This window comes from Hirundo rustica, chromosome 20 (genome assembly GCF_015227805.2).
Source record: "Hirundo rustica isolate bHirRus1 chromosome 20, bHirRus1.pri.v3, whole genome shotgun sequence".
Lineage (NCBI taxonomy): Eukaryota > Metazoa > Chordata > Aves > Passeriformes > Hirundinidae > Hirundo > Hirundo rustica.
Genome location: NC_053469.1, coordinates 3792837 through 3809947, shown reverse-complemented (window position 1 = coordinate 3809947; position 17111 = coordinate 3792837). Strand labels below are relative to the sequence as shown.

Here is a 17111-nt window from a genome sequence, read left to right as displayed (position 1 = left end):
CCTGCTGAGCAGTTCCGGATTCTGGCCTAAAAATGCTGCAGATCCACAAACACAGAGAGAAGTACAAACAGCCTCCCCCCTCTAGCAGCTCTTCTGTGTTTTGACCAGTTTTAGCTCATTCCTGTGCCAGTTGTGTCATGCGAGCTGCTGCGCCGACACCAGGATTTGTCAGTGCCACGTTCCTTACCTTGTGCTCGATGCTTCCAGCCCATGCAAAGCAGACAAATGTGCAGAGGGGGGCTCAAGCAGTTGTTTTTCAGCCATTCTTTGAGAGGTGGCTGCACACAGAGCAGGTAGGAAAGCCCATCTCACCAGCAGGCTTCCAGATTTCCAACCAGGATCTCACTTGCTGCTGTTCAGGTGTGGGCGCTCTCCCTTTCCACACCTGAAGGCTCTGATGTTTCCTCCCCTCTTCTCTTCTGTGGCCTCCTTCAATTTTTCTGGTTAATTTTCTAACTTCAAGATCTGGGATTATTTCCGTCAGTTCTGACTGGACTCTCTCTAATCAGCCCATTCTCGTGAAATCGGTGTCAAAGCAACCCAAATTCTCCTGCTGAGCCCTCAGCAGTACAAAGTAAAGCTGGATTATCCCCCAAAACTGAAAAGCTGTCACAGTTCATACATTCCCACAGGACATTTGCCCGCTTTGCAAGGACACAGAGCAGGGATGACATTCAGCCTGTGGCCAAGTGCAATCCATGTGTTTTCTACGGAACCCCTCCCAGCCAGGTCTGAGGCAAATAAAACCTTGTACTTCATGAAAACAGACTCAATTTTCAGGCTATTTGTTTTTCTAAAACATCAAGGCCTGACTGAGTGCTGTGTTCCCTGGGGCTTGCAGCCCCTCCCAGCTCGATGCCACTTTCCAATTGCATAAATATCCTCTCAGCATTTCCACCCGAAGCATAAAGGAGCAGACAAACAGCCCCACTTTGCACAGCCTCCTGGGGATTCCCATTTTCTGCACATGACCCATGCTCGTATCTCCGTGGCATACAGAGGCTGAGAGCTCAGAATTTGGGTGATGGGGAAGGACGGAGGATCGAGAACAGAGAGAAGAGAGGGGACTAATAGTTATCCTCAAACTGGGCAGTAAAACTAACACAGAATGAAAAAAAGATGTGGGTGTTTGGTTATTTTAGTGCGGTTTCAGCTGTTGTAATGGGTATAGAGTACTTCCATGTGTCTTTTACAAAGTAAACATCTAATCCCTCAGGAAGAGGAATACACATATTTTGAAATATTACATCATTAGGAGCGCAGCTGATGCATTCACCCCTTATTTTCTGTGGTACAAACCAGAGCACTGGAGCCCATTGAGACTGAAACAACTTTTGTGTCTAAAAACCACCTCACTGAGATTTACCTCAACTCATTTACAGTTTACCATGAATACAAACAAAAATGAAATAGATGAGGTTGCAGCTGATGGAAGAATCTCCAACCAAATAGAAATCACAGCTAAAGCATTTTTAATAGTTACTCAGGTTCCTTGAATTTGTTCAGAGAGTTTTTTTAAAAGGGATATGGCTCAAAGTCACTCTATTACTCCCAAATGAACTTGTTTGACCTCCCAGAACAAAGCACTACTTTATCTTCAAGCCCTGCTTGGAAAGCATTCTGGACAGCCGATAAATACCTCACTTGTAGACAGCTCCATGGAAAATATTCTTTGCAGAGCAACTATTTCAGATTTCCAAACGCGCATTTCAGATTTCTACAACTGAAGTGGCGAGCTGTGAGTGCGGGGTTGTTCAGAACGTGAAGAAAGAAAAGATATCCGTGGGGAGAGCTCCATCTGTGCCTGAGGAGATGTTTCCTTGCCGGACTCCAGCGTGGAACAGGCTGCCTTTAGCTCCTGTGACACAAATGCTCAGTCACACCTGAGGCTTGGCCAGGAACTCGGCACAAATCCACTGCTCAGGCTCCTGGCTCTGCTGAGTCTCAGATTACAGCTGCGCCATGGAGTTACCTGGGCTCTGGCAGGGATCCGGCTGGGAAGCACTGCACGGCACAGCCTGCATTTCCCTCACTGCACATCCATCAGCTTTCCTGATGAGGCAAAAAAAGAGCTTCTTCCAAAGCACCAGATCAAGAGAATCGAGAATTCAGCTGGACTCAATTTATAACATCTTTGAGATCAGTACAAATAATCAGTTCAATCAGTCAACCAAGATCAGGAGAGCGTCAGCAAGGTTTGACTGATCTCAGGGGCAGAGTTGTTTTATTTTCTGGATGGATTGTTCCCACCAATCTTCCCCAGGCTGAATTGCCAGCAGCCAGGCTGTACTTTCCCTCCTGAGCTGGGCAAACATCTGCTCAAGTTTCCATTTGTATTTTTGTATAAACAACGATAAAAGACAAAATTGGTAATGACCAAATATAATTTTGCACCGATGAACGGCACAGAGAAACCCTTGCAGGCACCTGTGGTTGCCAGAATTTCTTTTTCTGCCTCATTTTTTATTATTGCCATAGACAGACTTGGAGCCAATCCTTCTACCATCAAGATCAGTCAGTGTGTCCTATGGATGATCCAAAAAGAATTTAGTTCCACAATAACTCCATGCATTTGTACATGTTTGTGTTTATGTCTATATTGGCCTAATGCTGATAAAACACAACTTATGAGATATATGAGCAGCACTACCTAAAATTGAAAATTATTTCCAGTTTTCTTGTGGGGGGGAGGATAAATGTATCCAAGATGCACTCTCCTTTCAATATTAAGCAAAGGTTTTACAATATCTGCAGTATCTGTGTGTTGAGATGAATCCCATGTTTGGTCTTTTTGCTTTTTTGTTTCCTCTTCCCCATTCCCAGGGCATGCAAAGAAGACACTGCGCTGCCCATCAGAGGAAGTGACAGCAACTCACATCTCCCCTCTGGAAAAAGAATAATTCCTATCAGAAATCAGCCAGAAGGTGTTTCTTTAGGATAGAAAACTTTATTAACAAACATACAACTGTGTTTTTAGTATGATGAGGCTGGGAAGCTGTGGCAGTGCCTGCCTCACAGCCTGGGACAGTGACACAGCCCCGTGTGACAGACACCCCACCCTGGAACCCCGATGCCAGGAGCAGCTGCTTCACTCCCACTTGAACCCAGCTTTTTTCAAGTCCTCTGGCAGAACTCGGCCCTTCTTCCTGGCCCTGGCTTTCTTCTTCTCTATCCTCTCCTTCTTCTTCTTCTGGATGTTCTTCTGGCGCTTGTCCTGCCGCTGCTGCATCTTTTCCACCACCCTCACAGTCCGTTCCTCCCACTGCCTCTTGCGCTGGGCTTTGCGCTTCTCCTTGCGCTTCAGGGCCTCCTTCAGACGCTCCTCGTCGTCACGGATCTTCACCCCTTCCGCCTTATAGAGAGCATTCGTCCATTTTATCTTGGTCTCCAGCTCCTGAGCTTTCTTCTCGTCCTTCTCCTTGAGCTCCTCCAGTTTATTCTTCCTGGTCTCCAGCCTGCTCAGCAGCTGCTTGTAGTTCTTGCCTGTCAGAGGAGTGATATTGCCTTTCACCGCTTTCCTCTTCTCTTTCTTCTTCTGGATCTTGTTCAACTCATTCTCTTCATGAACTTCAACCCTGTTGAAGACAATCTCAGCTTTGCTCTCCTCCTTTTTGTTTTCTGGCTCTGCTGGTACCTCCTCAGTTTCTTTCTTCTCCATTTTTGCCTTCATCTTCAACTCCTTTCGCCGGCGTTTCTTTCTCTCTCTCTCGTACTTCCTTCGCTGCCTCTTCTCCAGGACTGCAGGGGTTAACTCTTTGGCATTATCCTAAGGAGAAGGATGGACATGAATGAAAAGCCTTAAAGGGTTAAAGCAGAATTAAACGTGGGCTGTCCCCAAGCTCCTGATTTCAATCTCCTCCTATGAAGCACGCTGTGATGTGAAGCTGTGACTCAGCTGCTAGAGTAACACTTTAACAGTAACATTTCGAACCCTTTGCTTTCCCTCAACAGCCTGCTTCCCTTTCAGGTTCTCACCATTTTGGTTTTTCCTAAAAATCACCAAAGGCATGTTCTCTTTGAAGCTGACCCCATATTTTCTCATAGGTTTTTCCACAGAACACACACAGGTCGCCTGGCAATACCTACAATTCCTTATGAGATGGAATCAGCTCAAACCCTGAGCCTGTGAGATCCTGTCCCCACATGCCCTGGGAGGCTGGGGAGAATTTCAAGTGCATAAACACACATAAGGATACACATTCAGAGTCCCCATACCTGTCCAGAAGCCTTTTTAATCTTCTCATGGAGTCTCTGACGCAACAGATTGATTGCAGAAACAGAACTGGAACTCAGTTCATTTTTACTTCCTGAAAATGAGAGCAAGAAAATGAAAATACTTATAAAGCAGCACCAGCTAAACAGTAGCACTTCCTCCAGCTATGGGAAAAACTCTGGGAACTCTTTAGATGCTGTGAATGGAACGGAAAATCCAAACAAACCCAGAGTTTCTATTTCACTGGTTTCTTTAGAATTTCCCCTTTCATCATTCAACACTGCCAGCAGTGGCCTGGCATGCCCTGGGGCTGCCTGGCAAGCCAAACACAAGTTCCAAGCCTGTGGAACAGAGAGGCTCCGGACATCTTTCCTCTGTGATCTGGCTTTTCATTGTCATAAAGGAAAGCTGAGCTGGCAGGACAGGGATTGCATCCACGTGTAATTCCCGAAGTTACTCCCATGTACAAAACCTCTGCAGTTCAGTTAAACACCGTTTCCAGAGAGCCACCCAGTGGTGATGGCACAAATTCCTGTCCGCAGGCAAAAGCTTCTGGGGCACATGAAATAAGCGAAGACGTTCTCAATTCAGGCTTTCCAAACTAGATTTGTGTGAAGCAAGTGAAAAGCAGCCAGCTCAGCCCACATGACTTTAATCAGACCACGGCAAAGCTGGAATTCTTACCTGGAGCCAAACTCTCCTTTCTGTTCTGTGCAGCAGCCTGTGGAGATGATTTGCTGTCTTGAGGGGCTGCTTTCTGTCCTGGAGTGGGTTTAGTGGTGTTAGAAGCCACTTGTTTGGTTGTAGAAGCATTCTTCTTCTCAGTTTGCTTCCTGGGCTTCTTTTTCTTCTGTTTCTTGACCTGTCTGCCAGCATCCTCGGGCTGGCCTGGCTTAGACACTAGAAGGCAAAAAGAAATTACACAAAAGAGGACAACGCTACATCCCCACTCGTAACGTTCAGTTATTACTGAAAGCTAAAGTTCCAGCATCGTAATGGCATAATGTTGAAAAATTATACGTTTAAGGATTTATTTAAACAGATCGAACATCCTCGCACACTTCCACAAAATCCTAGCTCTCCACATCCATCACCACAGCGAATGGAGACCATTGATTTCCAGGGCTCCCAGTACAACGCGTGCAACGCGTTCGGGAGCTCCGTGTTTCAGCAGGTTGTGGTTTTTTTGTTATAAACCGGCACAACCCCGGGCCAAACACCCCGCGGGCGCACGGCTGTCGGGCCCAGCCTCCCACACGCCGTCCGGAGAGGACGGAACCGAAGCGTTACAGTGCCAGTACCAAATTTCCTCTTCCGCGACTCCGGGGCGCGCTGCACGCCGGCCCTCCTGGCCAAGCCCTGCAGGTAGGAGTCCTGGGCGGCCAGGCTGGCCATTGCCGCCCCGGCTCCCGGAGGAGCAGTCCCCTCCCCCGGGCAGCGTGGGAGCCTCTCGGTGCCCTCCCGGCGGAGCAGGAAGTGATGGAGCGAGCGCGCCGGCCGGGAAGTGACGGCAGCGCCGGGCGCACGGAGCCGCCCCCGCCCGGGCTGCCGCGGGCTGGGCGCGGACCCACGGCGTCCCTCGGCCACACCCGGGGTGCTCGGGGCTCTCCTGGGGAGCTGCGACCCTCCTGTTCTTTCCAGACACCTCCCCGGAGCCCCGCAGGCAGCCCCCGGTTCGCCTCCGCCGCAGCTCCCAAACCTTTCTTTGCCAAACCTCCCCTTTATGGGGGATGAAACCGAGCTCACCCCTGCGCGGGGGAGAGGTCCCCAGAGCACGGGCGAGTTTGGTGGTGGTTTCTGCAGCCCCTGTACGGGAACAGCTGCAGGGAGCGGGGTTTTATTCACAGCCTCCAGGACAATGCTCATCCCCTCCTCGAATGTGCACGCCGATATTGTGACACTTTCACAAAGCCTCGTGGCCGAAAACACACGCCTTAAAAAATTATACAAAACAGTCAGTTTTATTAAATCGCCTAATTACAAAAATAAATGGAATGGAAGAAAAAAAAATAGCAAAATTCACATCCTAAGAAGTGAGACATTACAGCAGAAAGCTGGGGAAGCTCAGCTCAGTTGTTGGAATGCACTGGTGGCTCTGTGGTGCCCCTGACACCGAGCTGTGGTGACAGTGTTCAGTGCAGTGGCATCTCCCCTTCAGCTGCACAGCTCGAGCCAAGGCAGAGCCACCACGAAAGGAAAGCACAGGAGATGTGCTGAGCTGCTGAACAGCTGCAGACCAAGCACCGAATGTGTTTCTTTGGAAGGAAACTGAGAGTAACCGAGTATCCCTCACTGCTCTCAAGATTTTTTCATTAGACAAAACTAAAAGCCGACATAAATAGTGGCTCCATGTTAGCTTAGACTATATTAAGAGGAATTTTTGTGTAAACACTGAGGAAGGAATGGACTGATTAAAGCATGACACTGCTTCTCTTTGTGGCTTTGAGCAAGTGCCATCATCGATCCCTCAGTCTGATCCCTGTCTGCATGTTCCTCTTCCAAGGGGGGAACAATGCTCTTCCATAAGGGTCTCCTGGGATTCTCCTTCCAAATCACGAGTTCAAGTTTGTAAAGCATTTTGACAATGAAGACTGATGTGTAAAAATCCTGTAAGACTCTTTACAGTAGACCAGAGGTTGTCAGATGCCATCCTGAGAGAGCTTTAAAGCAGCCAGAATGTCAATAACCCTGGGAAGCAGAGTGAAAACCCAACACGCTCACTGCCCCCACATTTGGCTCAAGTTTATCCCAAAGAAATTCAACTCCCAACACTCACATGGAAACAAACTGGACTCCTAAAGAACTCTACACGTAACTATCACGTTAAAGCGAACCTGACTCTAATTCGTTGATAACGAGAATCACTTTGTGTCTACACATCTCTATCTCTTAAGGGACAGGAGCGCTCCTGGCAAGGCCCTGGCGTGGAGGAAGCGCTGCAGCCGCGCAGGGAGCAGAACCCTGCCAGCACAGCTCCAGTGCCTCCTCCCGACAGCAGGAGCGGCTTGCTCAGCACAGCAGGAGGAAGACTTCCAGCAGCGCGGTGCCGTGGCAGGGCCATCCCGGGATGAACCGCGGCAGGACCATTCCGGGATGAACCGTGGCAGGACCATCCCCGCATAAAGCGTGGCAGCGCCATCCCAGGATAAAATGCGGCAGGATCATCCTGGGATAAAGCGCGGCACGGCCATCCCGGGATGAACTGCAGCAGGACCATCCCGGGATGAACCGCGGCAGGACCATCCCGGGATGAACCGTGGCAGGACCATTCCGGGATGAACCGTGGCAGGACCATCCCCGGATAAAGCGTGGCAGCGCCATCCTGGGATAAAATGCGGCAGGATCATCCTGGGATAAAGCGCGGCACGGCCATCCCGGGATGAACTGTGGCAGGACCATCCCGGGATGAACCGCGGCAGGATCATCCCAGGATGAACCACAGCAGGGCTAACCCGGGATAAAATGCGGCAGGACCATCCCAGGATGAACCGCAGCAGGGCTATCCCAGGATAAAGCACGGCAGGGCCATCCCAGGCAGGACCATCCCGGGATGAACCGCAGCAGGGCTATCCCAGGATAAAGCACGGCAGGGCCATCCCAGGCAGGACCATCCCGGGATGAACCGCAGCAGGGCTATCCCAGGATAAAGCACGGCAGGGCCATCCCAGGCAGGACCATCCCGGGATGAACCGCAGCAGGGCTATCCCAGGATAAAGCACAGCAGGGCCATCCCAGGCAGGACCATCCCGGGATGAACCACGGTGGGGCCATCCCGGGCAGGACCATCCTGGGATGAACCGCAGCAGGGCCACCCCAGGATGAATCGCGGCAGGACCATCCCGGGATAAAGCGCGGCAGGGCCACCCCAGGACGAACCGCGGCAGGAACATCCCGGGATAAAGCGCGGCAGGGCTATCCTGGGATGAACAGCAGTAGGGCCATCCCAGGCAGGACCATCCCGGGATGAACCGCGGCGGGGCCATCCCGGGACGAGCCGCTCCCGGCAGCAGCGGATCCTCTTCAGGAGTGCTCGGCGGGGCCCGCCCCGTGCCCGTTCAGGTGGGGGTGCGACGGGGTGGAACTCTGCGAGGTGGCAACGCTCTGCTCCGCTGCGGCAGCTGCCAGAGGCATCGAGAGGCTCTCCGGGGACAGCGAGGAAAAGTCTTGTCTCCAGTAGGCTTCGCACAGTGGGAGGTCATTGCTGTCACACAGACTGTAGCTTTCCAGAACAAACAACCCCAGTGAGGAGAGAGCAGGCGTGGCGGTAGAGGAGGGGAGGGATGGAGAGGGTGGAGGGAGCGAGACAGAAGCAAAGCATTAAGAAAATGGCCAAATAAATGCTGGATGTAAGGTCTGTGTTCATGAAATCATCCTAAATCCTGTGCCTTCCCTAAAACACCCCCCCTTAAGGGCTGGTCCTAAAAACCTCTTGGGCCTGGTGAGGCTTGGGGCAATTTCAGAGACAGAACTGTGGCTACAAAATGAACCAGAGGCTCAATTCTAATCCAGACACTCCAAGTCTCAAAAAAAAATCTGAGCTGAAGTCCTGGCACCCCCAAATATGCGAGTTCTGCTACTGATGAGTGAGACATGGACCTTACCCACAATTATTTTACTTGGAATTGGACTGCAACCTATGTGAGGAAAAAATAGAAATCCTGCTCTAAATTTTACTTTAGCAAAAAAAAAAAAACTTGCCACAATTGGTTTGGGGCCTGTCCCTGTCATAATAAAGAAGAACCCTACCTGCATCCCTGCCCTTTCAAAAAAGTGCTCCACAGGTTTGGGTCTTCCCTTGAAGCCTCATTAGAAAGTACTGACAGCTCCTGCCTTTTCCCAAAGAGCCTGAGCTAACATTGCTTCCAAAAGCAGCTGGCTGGATTCCAACACTGGATGAACCAGCAGTGTGGGAAAAAAGGGTTTTTAAACTGGCTAATTCCTGCCCATACTCTGAGGAAAACATAATGTGGAAGGGCCAAAACCAAAAAGAAACATGGAAGGAACTGGAACAAAACCAACACAAATCCCAAAGAGAAGAAGGAGCTGCACACACAAGAGACACCCAAGACAAAGTGAGTGCTGGAGCAGAAAGCAGCTTGCATTCAGAGAAAAACAAACCCAATGGGTCAAGTGATTTTGTTGTTGCAGCTTTATTTACATTTGTAATGTGTGGACTGATGCTTAGGGAAATATTTTAAGTATAGAAATATGAGACAGTTCATATTGCACAAACATGAAACATGTGAGATTTAACCCCACACTCAAGACAGCTCCTGTGATCTCAGAGGAGGGAGCAATGGAACACAAATGCAGGTCTCGGGGTTAGGGTGAGAGAAGGCAAGCTGGACTTGCAATTACCACTTTGGGGAACAAGCACACAAAGCACTAGGTGCAAGCTGAGCTCTTTTCTGGCAGCATCACCCAGCTGGCTTTGCAGGAGAAGTGAGAAGGCAGTGGATACAGGTTTTATATCTGGGGCTTCTGTAAAATCCCTTGGAAGACCAGCCCCCAACACAGTGGAGCTGGGTTCAGTTAACAAAGACCACCAGGATTGAACCTGTTCTGTCATAGGCCTCAATTTCCCAGGAGAACCTGACCACAGCATCCACACATCACGGCAGGGGAGCTGCTAACCACATGTCAGCTGCATCAGAAGCATGACTGCTTCTCCTGTTTTCCCAGTTAGAACAGTTCCAGAGTCTAAGCTCCACCTCTCAGCTAACGCTCCTCAAGGGTCAGCGAGCAGCTCTGCACAGCCCAGGAGCACTGGCCAGCCTGCTGCTGTGTCCTGGGAGGGCTCCTCGGGGCATGGAAGGGACCTCACTACTCCCCCGAGGCACCCAGGCAGTCTGAGTGCAGAGGGACAGCTCTGCAACACTACTTGATCACAGGGCAGGGAAGCAAAGATTCCTTCAGGACAATCCTCTCGGGTTTAGTTTCAAGGACCTGCTTTTGGGTCTCATCAAAAGCCCCATGTGCACATAAAGAGCCTGGCAAACACCTGACCCTACAATTGAAGAGGCATTCCCAGGACAGCAAGGAACTCCCCTTTGGGGGAAAACAGGCTGTTGTGTTGACAGCCACTGAAACATGGCTGTGACATAACAGAAACCCTTCCCCCTGCATTAGACAATAAGATTTCATTAAAAATATTGTAGTATTCTAATTATAAAAGGACTTTGAATAAATCACTGTTCTGTATTTACACAGACACAATTTCTTTGGTGCAGAAAAAGACAGGAAAGAGCACAGGAAGGGAAGAAGTGCTAAAAGCAAACGACCAAGTGCTACATGATAACAAAGTGAAAGAGAACAGCTCTGCAGAGTTGCCAGGTTTCCTCACCTGATGCCCCATAAGAAAGAGCAGGAAGGCAAATCCATCTGATGCACACCATTTGTGCTCCCATGTTAGTTCTGTCAGCAAGGGCTGCTTTATGTGGCACCTGGGGCCAGGAAGGTGAGCAGACCATGCCAGCATGGCCAGAACCCCTCAGTCCAGAGGTGAGAGTGGCCACAGTGGTGGCAGTCTGGGGACAGGGCGAGGGAAGCACACCTGGCACACGTGGGGCACTCTCATCCCACACCACATCCCTTTGGATAAGCTCACTGCTATGTCATGGACCTATCAGCACCTGCACAGGAGCTTGACTTTGTGACCATCACAACCTCCTCAAAAAACGGAATAAAGTTTGAAAAACAGCTCTAAACTTTTACCTCTAAGCTGTGTCATATTATTATCTTTTTACTCTTAAAATACATATATTACTCATAAACAATGGCCTTAGTTTCAAAGATATTGAGCTATTTAGCTGGGGTTATAGGCATTCAGCATTCTTAGAAAAAAGGAAAAGGCAAAGATAGAAAAACTTGTCAGTAAAATTTTAAGTAAGGTTTTTTAAATTTAAGTGTTTGTTTAAAATTCCTAGAATTATTGCACTGACTTCACTTAGCGTGGAAAGTGCAGCCAAGATAACCATTTGTTTTCTTCTGCTTTCATTTACTGCATTACTAACTAGAAGTGCTGGAGTGCATGACAAAAAAAAAAAAAATAAAGTGTCTGAATTCTCTAAAGTCTGTTTGCTAAACAAGAGGCTTTAAAAAATGTTAAAAATCCCACAAACAAACGGGTAATAAATCATTCCTTAGAAAATCCTATCACAATACTTCATAATTCAATGAAACTGAGCAAGTCTTTGTGTTTCCTTGACCCCAGCAGGACTGGAGGCAGCTGGGGACAGCGGACTGTGAAGGAAAAGGCACAATGTGTGACCAGGTCACTTGTGAAAGGACTCACCACGAAGGTGAGGTGACATCAGCCGACATCAGGACCCAGCTCAGCAAGCTGGTCTCTGTAGGGAGAGAGCCAGAGGCTCCTTCAGAGGGATTTCCCGCAAGGAAATTCATCTTCTTTTCTAATTATTACAACAGAATCCTGGGGAAATTACCTACCAAACCTGGGATGCTCCTTCACCAGGACATTTATACCCTGTAGGGGATCTACAAGGAAAAGGCAGTTGCTTTAGTTGCAGAAAAAGAGTTTGACCTAATTAAAAGTAGGACTGAAAATTTTTGGGAACATTCTCAACACCTGTACTCTAAGGGCTATTTGATGGTCTGGACTAGCTACCCCAAAAAGGCCTGGAGTTGTAAGGCAGAGTCCACTGCCCTATTTGTACCTGGAAGAGTAATATTCTTCTTCTAGCTCGTACAGGTCAATGGAGATCTCATCCCGCAGTGCAATCAGCTTCTTGTCGCACTCCTCCTGCAGGCTCCTCAGCTGCTGGTTGCGCTGGTTGATGGCCTCGTTCACAGAGGGGAAATCATTGAGGATCAAGAACTGCTTCAGGTCGGACACAAGTTTCATTAGGGACTCACCAGCTCGGACCTTGCAGCAGTGAGAAAAATCACACATCAGTACAGGGCCTTGCTCCAGTTCCAAGATCTCCCAAGCTGCTCCTTCAGCCCAAACTTTGGATAAAAACTTCCACAATACACAAGGACTCTGACAGAATTCCGACCCAACATTCCTCAGCCACCCCAAACATGAAGTTACTCTCCTGGCAGCAGTCCTCGGGAGTGTTATAAAGATCCAAAAATGAACCCAACAGCCCCTGCAAGATGTGCTGCCCAAGGTTTGAACAGCACAGTGCTACTCACAATATTTGCAGCTCTGACATGCATCTCGTAGTTATCTTGTTCACCCTGAGTTGCTCGAGAGACTTGAGTTTCATCCTCGATCTAAAGATAAAAGTACACAAATCCACCTGTGCATACTTAAAATTCAAACAGACAACTACTATAACATATGGGAATACGTATGTGAATATGTGTGTGAATTTCCCATATATGTGAAATGAGATCACACATTATATACATGAAATTCACATCTGTATGTGAATTACAGTTCAATTCATACAGTGTCCAAGGCCAGGTTGGACGAGGCTTGCAGCAACCTGGTCTGCTGGAAGGTGTCCCTGCCCATGGCAGGTGGAACGAGACGATCCTTAAGAACCCTTTAAATCCTTTAACATTCAGGGATTCTACCAAAGTTCCTCCTCTCTCCTCTCACGGGCTTTACTCTCCCCTCACAGCCCCTTCTTCCTCGCGTGCCCCCGCCCTTCTCCGCTTAGCAGCAGCGGTGCTCCCGCGGTGGGGAGCCGGCCCGCTCAGACACACCTTGGCCGTCTTGATGATCTCGGTGAAGTTATCCATGATGGACTTGACATCGTCCTTGAGGCGCTTGTTGTAGGACTGCAGCAGGGTCTCCTTGCTCTGCGGCAGCACCCGTGCCTGCGCCATGGCCGCGCCCTCCCCTGGCCCGCCCCGCGCTCTCGCGAGACATCGCGCGCCGTAGATATCTCCCGGCATGCGCCGCTCCGCCTTTCTCTCCCGCCGCCCAAGATGGTGAGTGACGCCGGCGGCGCGGGGGGGGCCCCGGCGCCATCCGCCGCCATCCGGGGCCGCCCGCCGTCTATCCGCCGCTGCCGATGGGCCGCGGCAGCGCGGCAAGGCTGCTGGGCTGCCCGGGAAGGCGGTGGAGCGGCGTTTCGTGCCCCGTTTGCGGTGATGGGGGAAGGCCGCGTATGGGCCTGCCCGCCTGGCCCGGGAACCTGCGGCTGCTGCCGGCTCGGGCAGCCCGGCCAGGCCGCAGGGCGGTCTCGGGGTAGGTCGGATCCCCGTGGTCAGTAATGCGTCGTGGGGGTCTCTCTGCTTTCGGGGAGCGCCAGGCCGGGCGAAACAATAATCACGCTTGCTTTAATCCTTTTCTCTCTTGGGGTAGTTTATAAACCTTGCAGAGCGAAGGATTTGCTCTCTCTCAAAGAGCAGGGCGGGCATGGGAGGGCGCCAGGCTGGTGAAATGCCTAGGAAAATCAATGCATTTCCAGGGTGGGCTGGTAGTTTTTCCAAGCACGCATGTTTTGGAGGCAAAAGAAGGCAGAGTGTGTTTCTTGCTTGCAGCCGAAAGGAAAGAAGGCCAAGGGCAAGAAGGTGGCACCGGCCCCTGCTGTAGTCAAGAAGCAGGAGGCCAAGAAGGTTGTCAATCCTCTCTTTGAGAAGAGGCCCAAGAACTTTGGCATTGGTGAGTAAGTAGATATTTGGGATAGTTGCTCCCATATTTTTTTCTTGTTCAATGAACAGATGCCTAAATTATAAGCATTAAAAATCACTCCAGGCTTTGTGCAGTGCCGTTCTTGTACTAGGCGCAGATGATGTGAAAGAATATTTGCTATCTGAGTGGTCGTGCTGACACCTCACCACCAAGATCACTGATGCTCCTGTGCCGTTCTCGTGCTGCTGCACTGGATTTGGGGCAGCCCTGAGCTAAAGGCTGTGTTTTTTTAGGACAGGATATCCAGCCCAAGCGTGACCTCACCCGGTTTGTGAAATGGCCACGCTACATTCGGCTGCAGCGCCAGAGGTCCATCCTCTACAAACGCCTGAAGGTGCCTCCTGCCATCAACCAGTTCACCCAGGCTCTGGACCGCCAGACAGGTGAGGATGTGCCCCACAAGCTTCTCTTGGCTTGGGTTGTAAATGGGATGTGCCTTAGAAAAGGGGAAGGAAACCAAAATGAGCCTTAACAAAGGTAAGCTGGGGTGGTGTGTCTGTGGAAGTGTTCGAGAGGCTTAAACAGTGACCAGGGGGGTGTCAAAATCAATTTGCTGGCTTAAATCTTGGATCGCTGCTGTGTACCCTGAAAAGGGATTTAGGAAACACCAAAGCTCCATTTACTGACCCAAACCCTGCATTAAATCTTCACTGTGATTCCATTCTTCCAGCTTGGTGTAGAGCTACCCAGGGTGGTGTAAACAGATTTTTTGAGGCATGTGTGGTAATGTAGGTTTTGGGAGAACACCAACAGGCTGGCACTGAAGGAAGCAGGGATCTAGGGGTCTTCCGTGAATGAATCTTTGCAAAAAACTTTGCACCTGTGTAGAATAATTTCCTCCTCATAGAGGCTCCTTGCTTTAAAAGAGCCAGTGCACCACCTCTGACCATAACTGCTGGCATTTCCTCATCCAGACAGTCAAAGGAGCTCTCAGTGCTGTCAGAGGTGCATGCAAATAGGGGCTCTCAGGGTGCTCTTGGACTGTGCAGATGATGATCACTTTCTGCTGTGAAAAAAACGTGATGACAACCACCAAGATCACTGATGCACTGCAGTACTTTTAAAGAGCAATGCGTAGATTTTCAGGTCATGCAGCTAATTAGTAGGTGTTCTCTTCCAGCCACACAGCTTCTGAAGCTGGCACACAAATACAGGCCTGAAAATAAGCAGGAGAAGAAGCAGAGGCTGCTGGCTCGAGCTGAGCAGAAAGCTGCAGGGAAGGGAGATGTTCCAACCAAGCGGCCACCGGTCCTTCGAGCAGGTAACTTTGTACCCGAGCTGAGAGAAAACTGATGGATGAGTTGGTTCTTCAACCAGACAGCCTTGGACAAGCTATGGCAATGATGTTATGAATTTCTTCACCTGAGCTCAAAGTGAAGAGCAAAATAGACGAGCTTTTTAACCCTGAGCTTTAGCAGATTGTCCATGAAATGTGTGCCACTGATGTGAAAAGTTTTTGTTTTGGAATTAGAGTGGGCTTGCAAGAGAGCTCTGAGAATGGACTGAGGGGATTCAAAGCTTATGTAGAACTTGTTTTTCAGGTATCAACACTGTCACAACTCTGGTGGAGAACAAGAAAGCTCAGCTGGTTGTTATTGCCCACGATGTAGACCCCATTGAGGTGAGCATGTTACAGACTACCTGCGTAACTTAGGCTGGGGTCAGAAGTGCTTTTAAGGCAAAAATGGATTTTGGGACAAACTGCATGAAAGCGAATACATGAAAATACACATTACCCAGAACTGGGATGGTTGTGCATGGCTGTAATTGTCCTGGTTGGACAGTGAGGCTGGGCCTTTGCGATGATGTTTTGAATTTCTTCACCTGAACGAGCAGTGAAGAGCAAAACGAGCTTTTTAACACTGAGCAATTGCTGCAGCCCAGGCTGACGCCCAGCACAAAGGGATGCTGTCCCTCAGTCACTGAGCACTCCCTTCCCTTTCAGCTGGTGGTTTTCCTGCCAGCCCTGTGCCGCAAGATGGGGGTTCCCTACTGCATCATCAAGGGCAAAGCCAGGCTGGGCAGACTGGTCCACAGGAAGACCTGCACCTCTGTGGCCTTCACCCAGGTTAACCCGTAAGTGTTCTGGGAGCTCGATTGATTGTCTGGTGGGGAAAGCAAACTGCCCTAAGCACAGGCTCTAGGGCAGGTGGGTAGCAAACGGGTCTCTGAAGTAGTAAAATTAAAATACCACCTCAGATAATAATGCTTCTATCAAATCCTAAAGGTACAGATTTATTTTGGTTTACCTAAAGGGAGGTTATTCTAAAAGCAGTGCAGATTCTGAGTGTTAATCCTTTGCAAGTGATGCTTTTGCTTAACCTGAAAAACTGAGTTGGTGCTAGATGCTCTCAAATTCTATGGCAAAATATTTGTGGAAAATGTTAAATAGAGGTTCTAAAGGAATTAAAACTGTCATCAACAGGGAGGATAAGGGAGCCCTTGCAAAGCTGGTGGAGGCTGTCAAGACTAACTACAATGACAGATATGATGAGGTAAGATTCTCTGTGCTGCTGGCCTTGTCTTTGCATGCTGTTAACATTCCCAGAAGGGAGAAATGGGACATAGTGACATCAGTTTATACTTGAGTGTGTTATACCTAGGTGTGCTTACAGTGTACCCAAATTCTTTACCTGAGGATGGAGTAAAATGTGAAAGCTGTCACCAGGTTAGAAGTAAACAGCAATCATGGGGCAAGGATTGTAGAGAGTGCAGCAGCTTCTGCTATCTGAACTCCATATCCCAAATCCAGGAGTTATGGGATAACTGAATCCAACATCTCTCGTTGGGAAAGATTTTAAGCTTTTCTCTTTGCTGCCCCAAAATGTTGTGCAGTGCTTGAAATGTGCAGGACTTGGTCAATGAGGGAGCACTTCCCCTTGTGCAGAATTGAGTGACACAGTGAGAGATGGAATGAGGTCTCTAACCTGTTCTCCCTTCCTTGCAGATCCGTCGTCACTGGGGCGGGAATGTCCTGGGTCCAAAATCGGTGGCTCGCATTGCAAAGCTGGAAAAAGCAAAGGCTAAAGAGCTGGCTACAAAGCTGGGCTGAGGATGTACTGCATTGCACCGTGTTTTCTGTACATAATAATAAACCCCAGCTGTTTCAGTGGTCTGTGTTCGTGGCAGTGTTCTAGGCAGGGAGTAGCACAGTGGTGTTGCTGTACTTCTGTGTCACTTGGAATAACTTTCCTTAATTACTAGTCCTATGTAATAACCCTTCTCTTCAGCACACAGCCTAGCAGCTCAGCTGCACATGCTCTGGCATCTTGAAGTTAATTAGGGCTG

General features: G+C 49.4%; 3 protein-coding genes and 4 non-coding genes across 8 annotated transcripts; 5 read left to right on the top strand and 2 right to left on the bottom strand.

The window, feature by feature from the left end:
* Nucleotides 1-2932: 2932 nt before the first annotated feature.
* SURF6 (surfeit 6) lies at nt 2933-5672 on the bottom strand. The gene is made up of 4 exons (XM_040083046.2): nt 5515-5672; nt 4898-5113; nt 4216-4307; nt 2933-3766 (listed from the first exon to the last, which is right to left on the bottom strand). The coding sequence occupies exons 1-4, from the start codon at nt 5606-5608 to the stop codon at nt 3089-3091; spliced, it is 1080 nt and encodes a 359-aa protein (XP_039938980.1). The 5' UTR covers nt 5609-5672; the 3' UTR covers nt 2933-3088.
* A 478-nt stretch (nt 5673-6150) lies between these two features.
* On the bottom strand, nt 6151-13034 carry MED22 (mediator complex subunit 22). Of its 2 annotated transcripts, none has more exons than XM_040083053.2 (4): nt 12890-13034; nt 12371-12451; nt 11890-12098; nt 6151-8432 (listed from the first exon to the last, which is right to left on the bottom strand). In XM_040083053.2, exons 1-4 carry the CDS (start codon nt 13010-13012, stop codon nt 8234-8236), a joined length of 612 nt encoding a protein of 203 aa, XP_039938987.1. In that variant the 5' UTR covers nt 13013-13034; the 3' UTR covers nt 6151-8233. The 2 variants fall into 2 exon arrangements, with proteins under 2 accessions (XP_039938987.1, XP_039938988.1); XM_040083054.1 differs by having other exon boundaries at nt 6151-8426; nt 12890-13029.
* A 54-nt stretch (nt 13035-13088) lies between these two features.
* RPL7A (ribosomal protein L7a) lies at nt 13089-16932 on the top strand. Its single transcript, XM_040083050.2, has 8 exons — nt 13089-13117; nt 13673-13793; nt 14057-14206; nt 14944-15084; nt 15365-15444; nt 15769-15899; nt 16249-16318; nt 16771-16932. Exons 1-8 carry the CDS (start codon nt 13115-13117, stop codon nt 16873-16875), a joined length of 801 nt encoding a protein of 266 aa, XP_039938984.1. The 5' UTR covers nt 13089-13114; the 3' UTR covers nt 16876-16932.
* LOC120761925 (small nucleolar RNA SNORD24) lies at nt 13916-13988 on the top strand. Its single transcript, XR_005703770.1, has one exon. It is a non-coding gene; the product is annotated as a small nucleolar RNA SNORD24 (small nucleolar RNA).
* On the top strand, nt 14808-14872 carry LOC120761926 (small nucleolar RNA SNORD24). The gene has a single exon (XR_005703771.1). It is a non-coding gene; the product is annotated as a small nucleolar RNA SNORD24 (small nucleolar RNA).
* Nucleotides 15159-15236, top strand: LOC120761924 (small nucleolar RNA SNORD36). The gene has a single exon (XR_005703769.1). It is a non-coding gene; the product is annotated as a small nucleolar RNA SNORD36 (small nucleolar RNA).
* LOC120761918 (small nucleolar RNA SNORD36) lies at nt 15621-15694 on the top strand. The gene has a single exon (XR_005703763.1). It is a non-coding gene; the product is annotated as a small nucleolar RNA SNORD36 (small nucleolar RNA).
* Nucleotides 16933-17111: the final 179 nt, after the last annotated feature.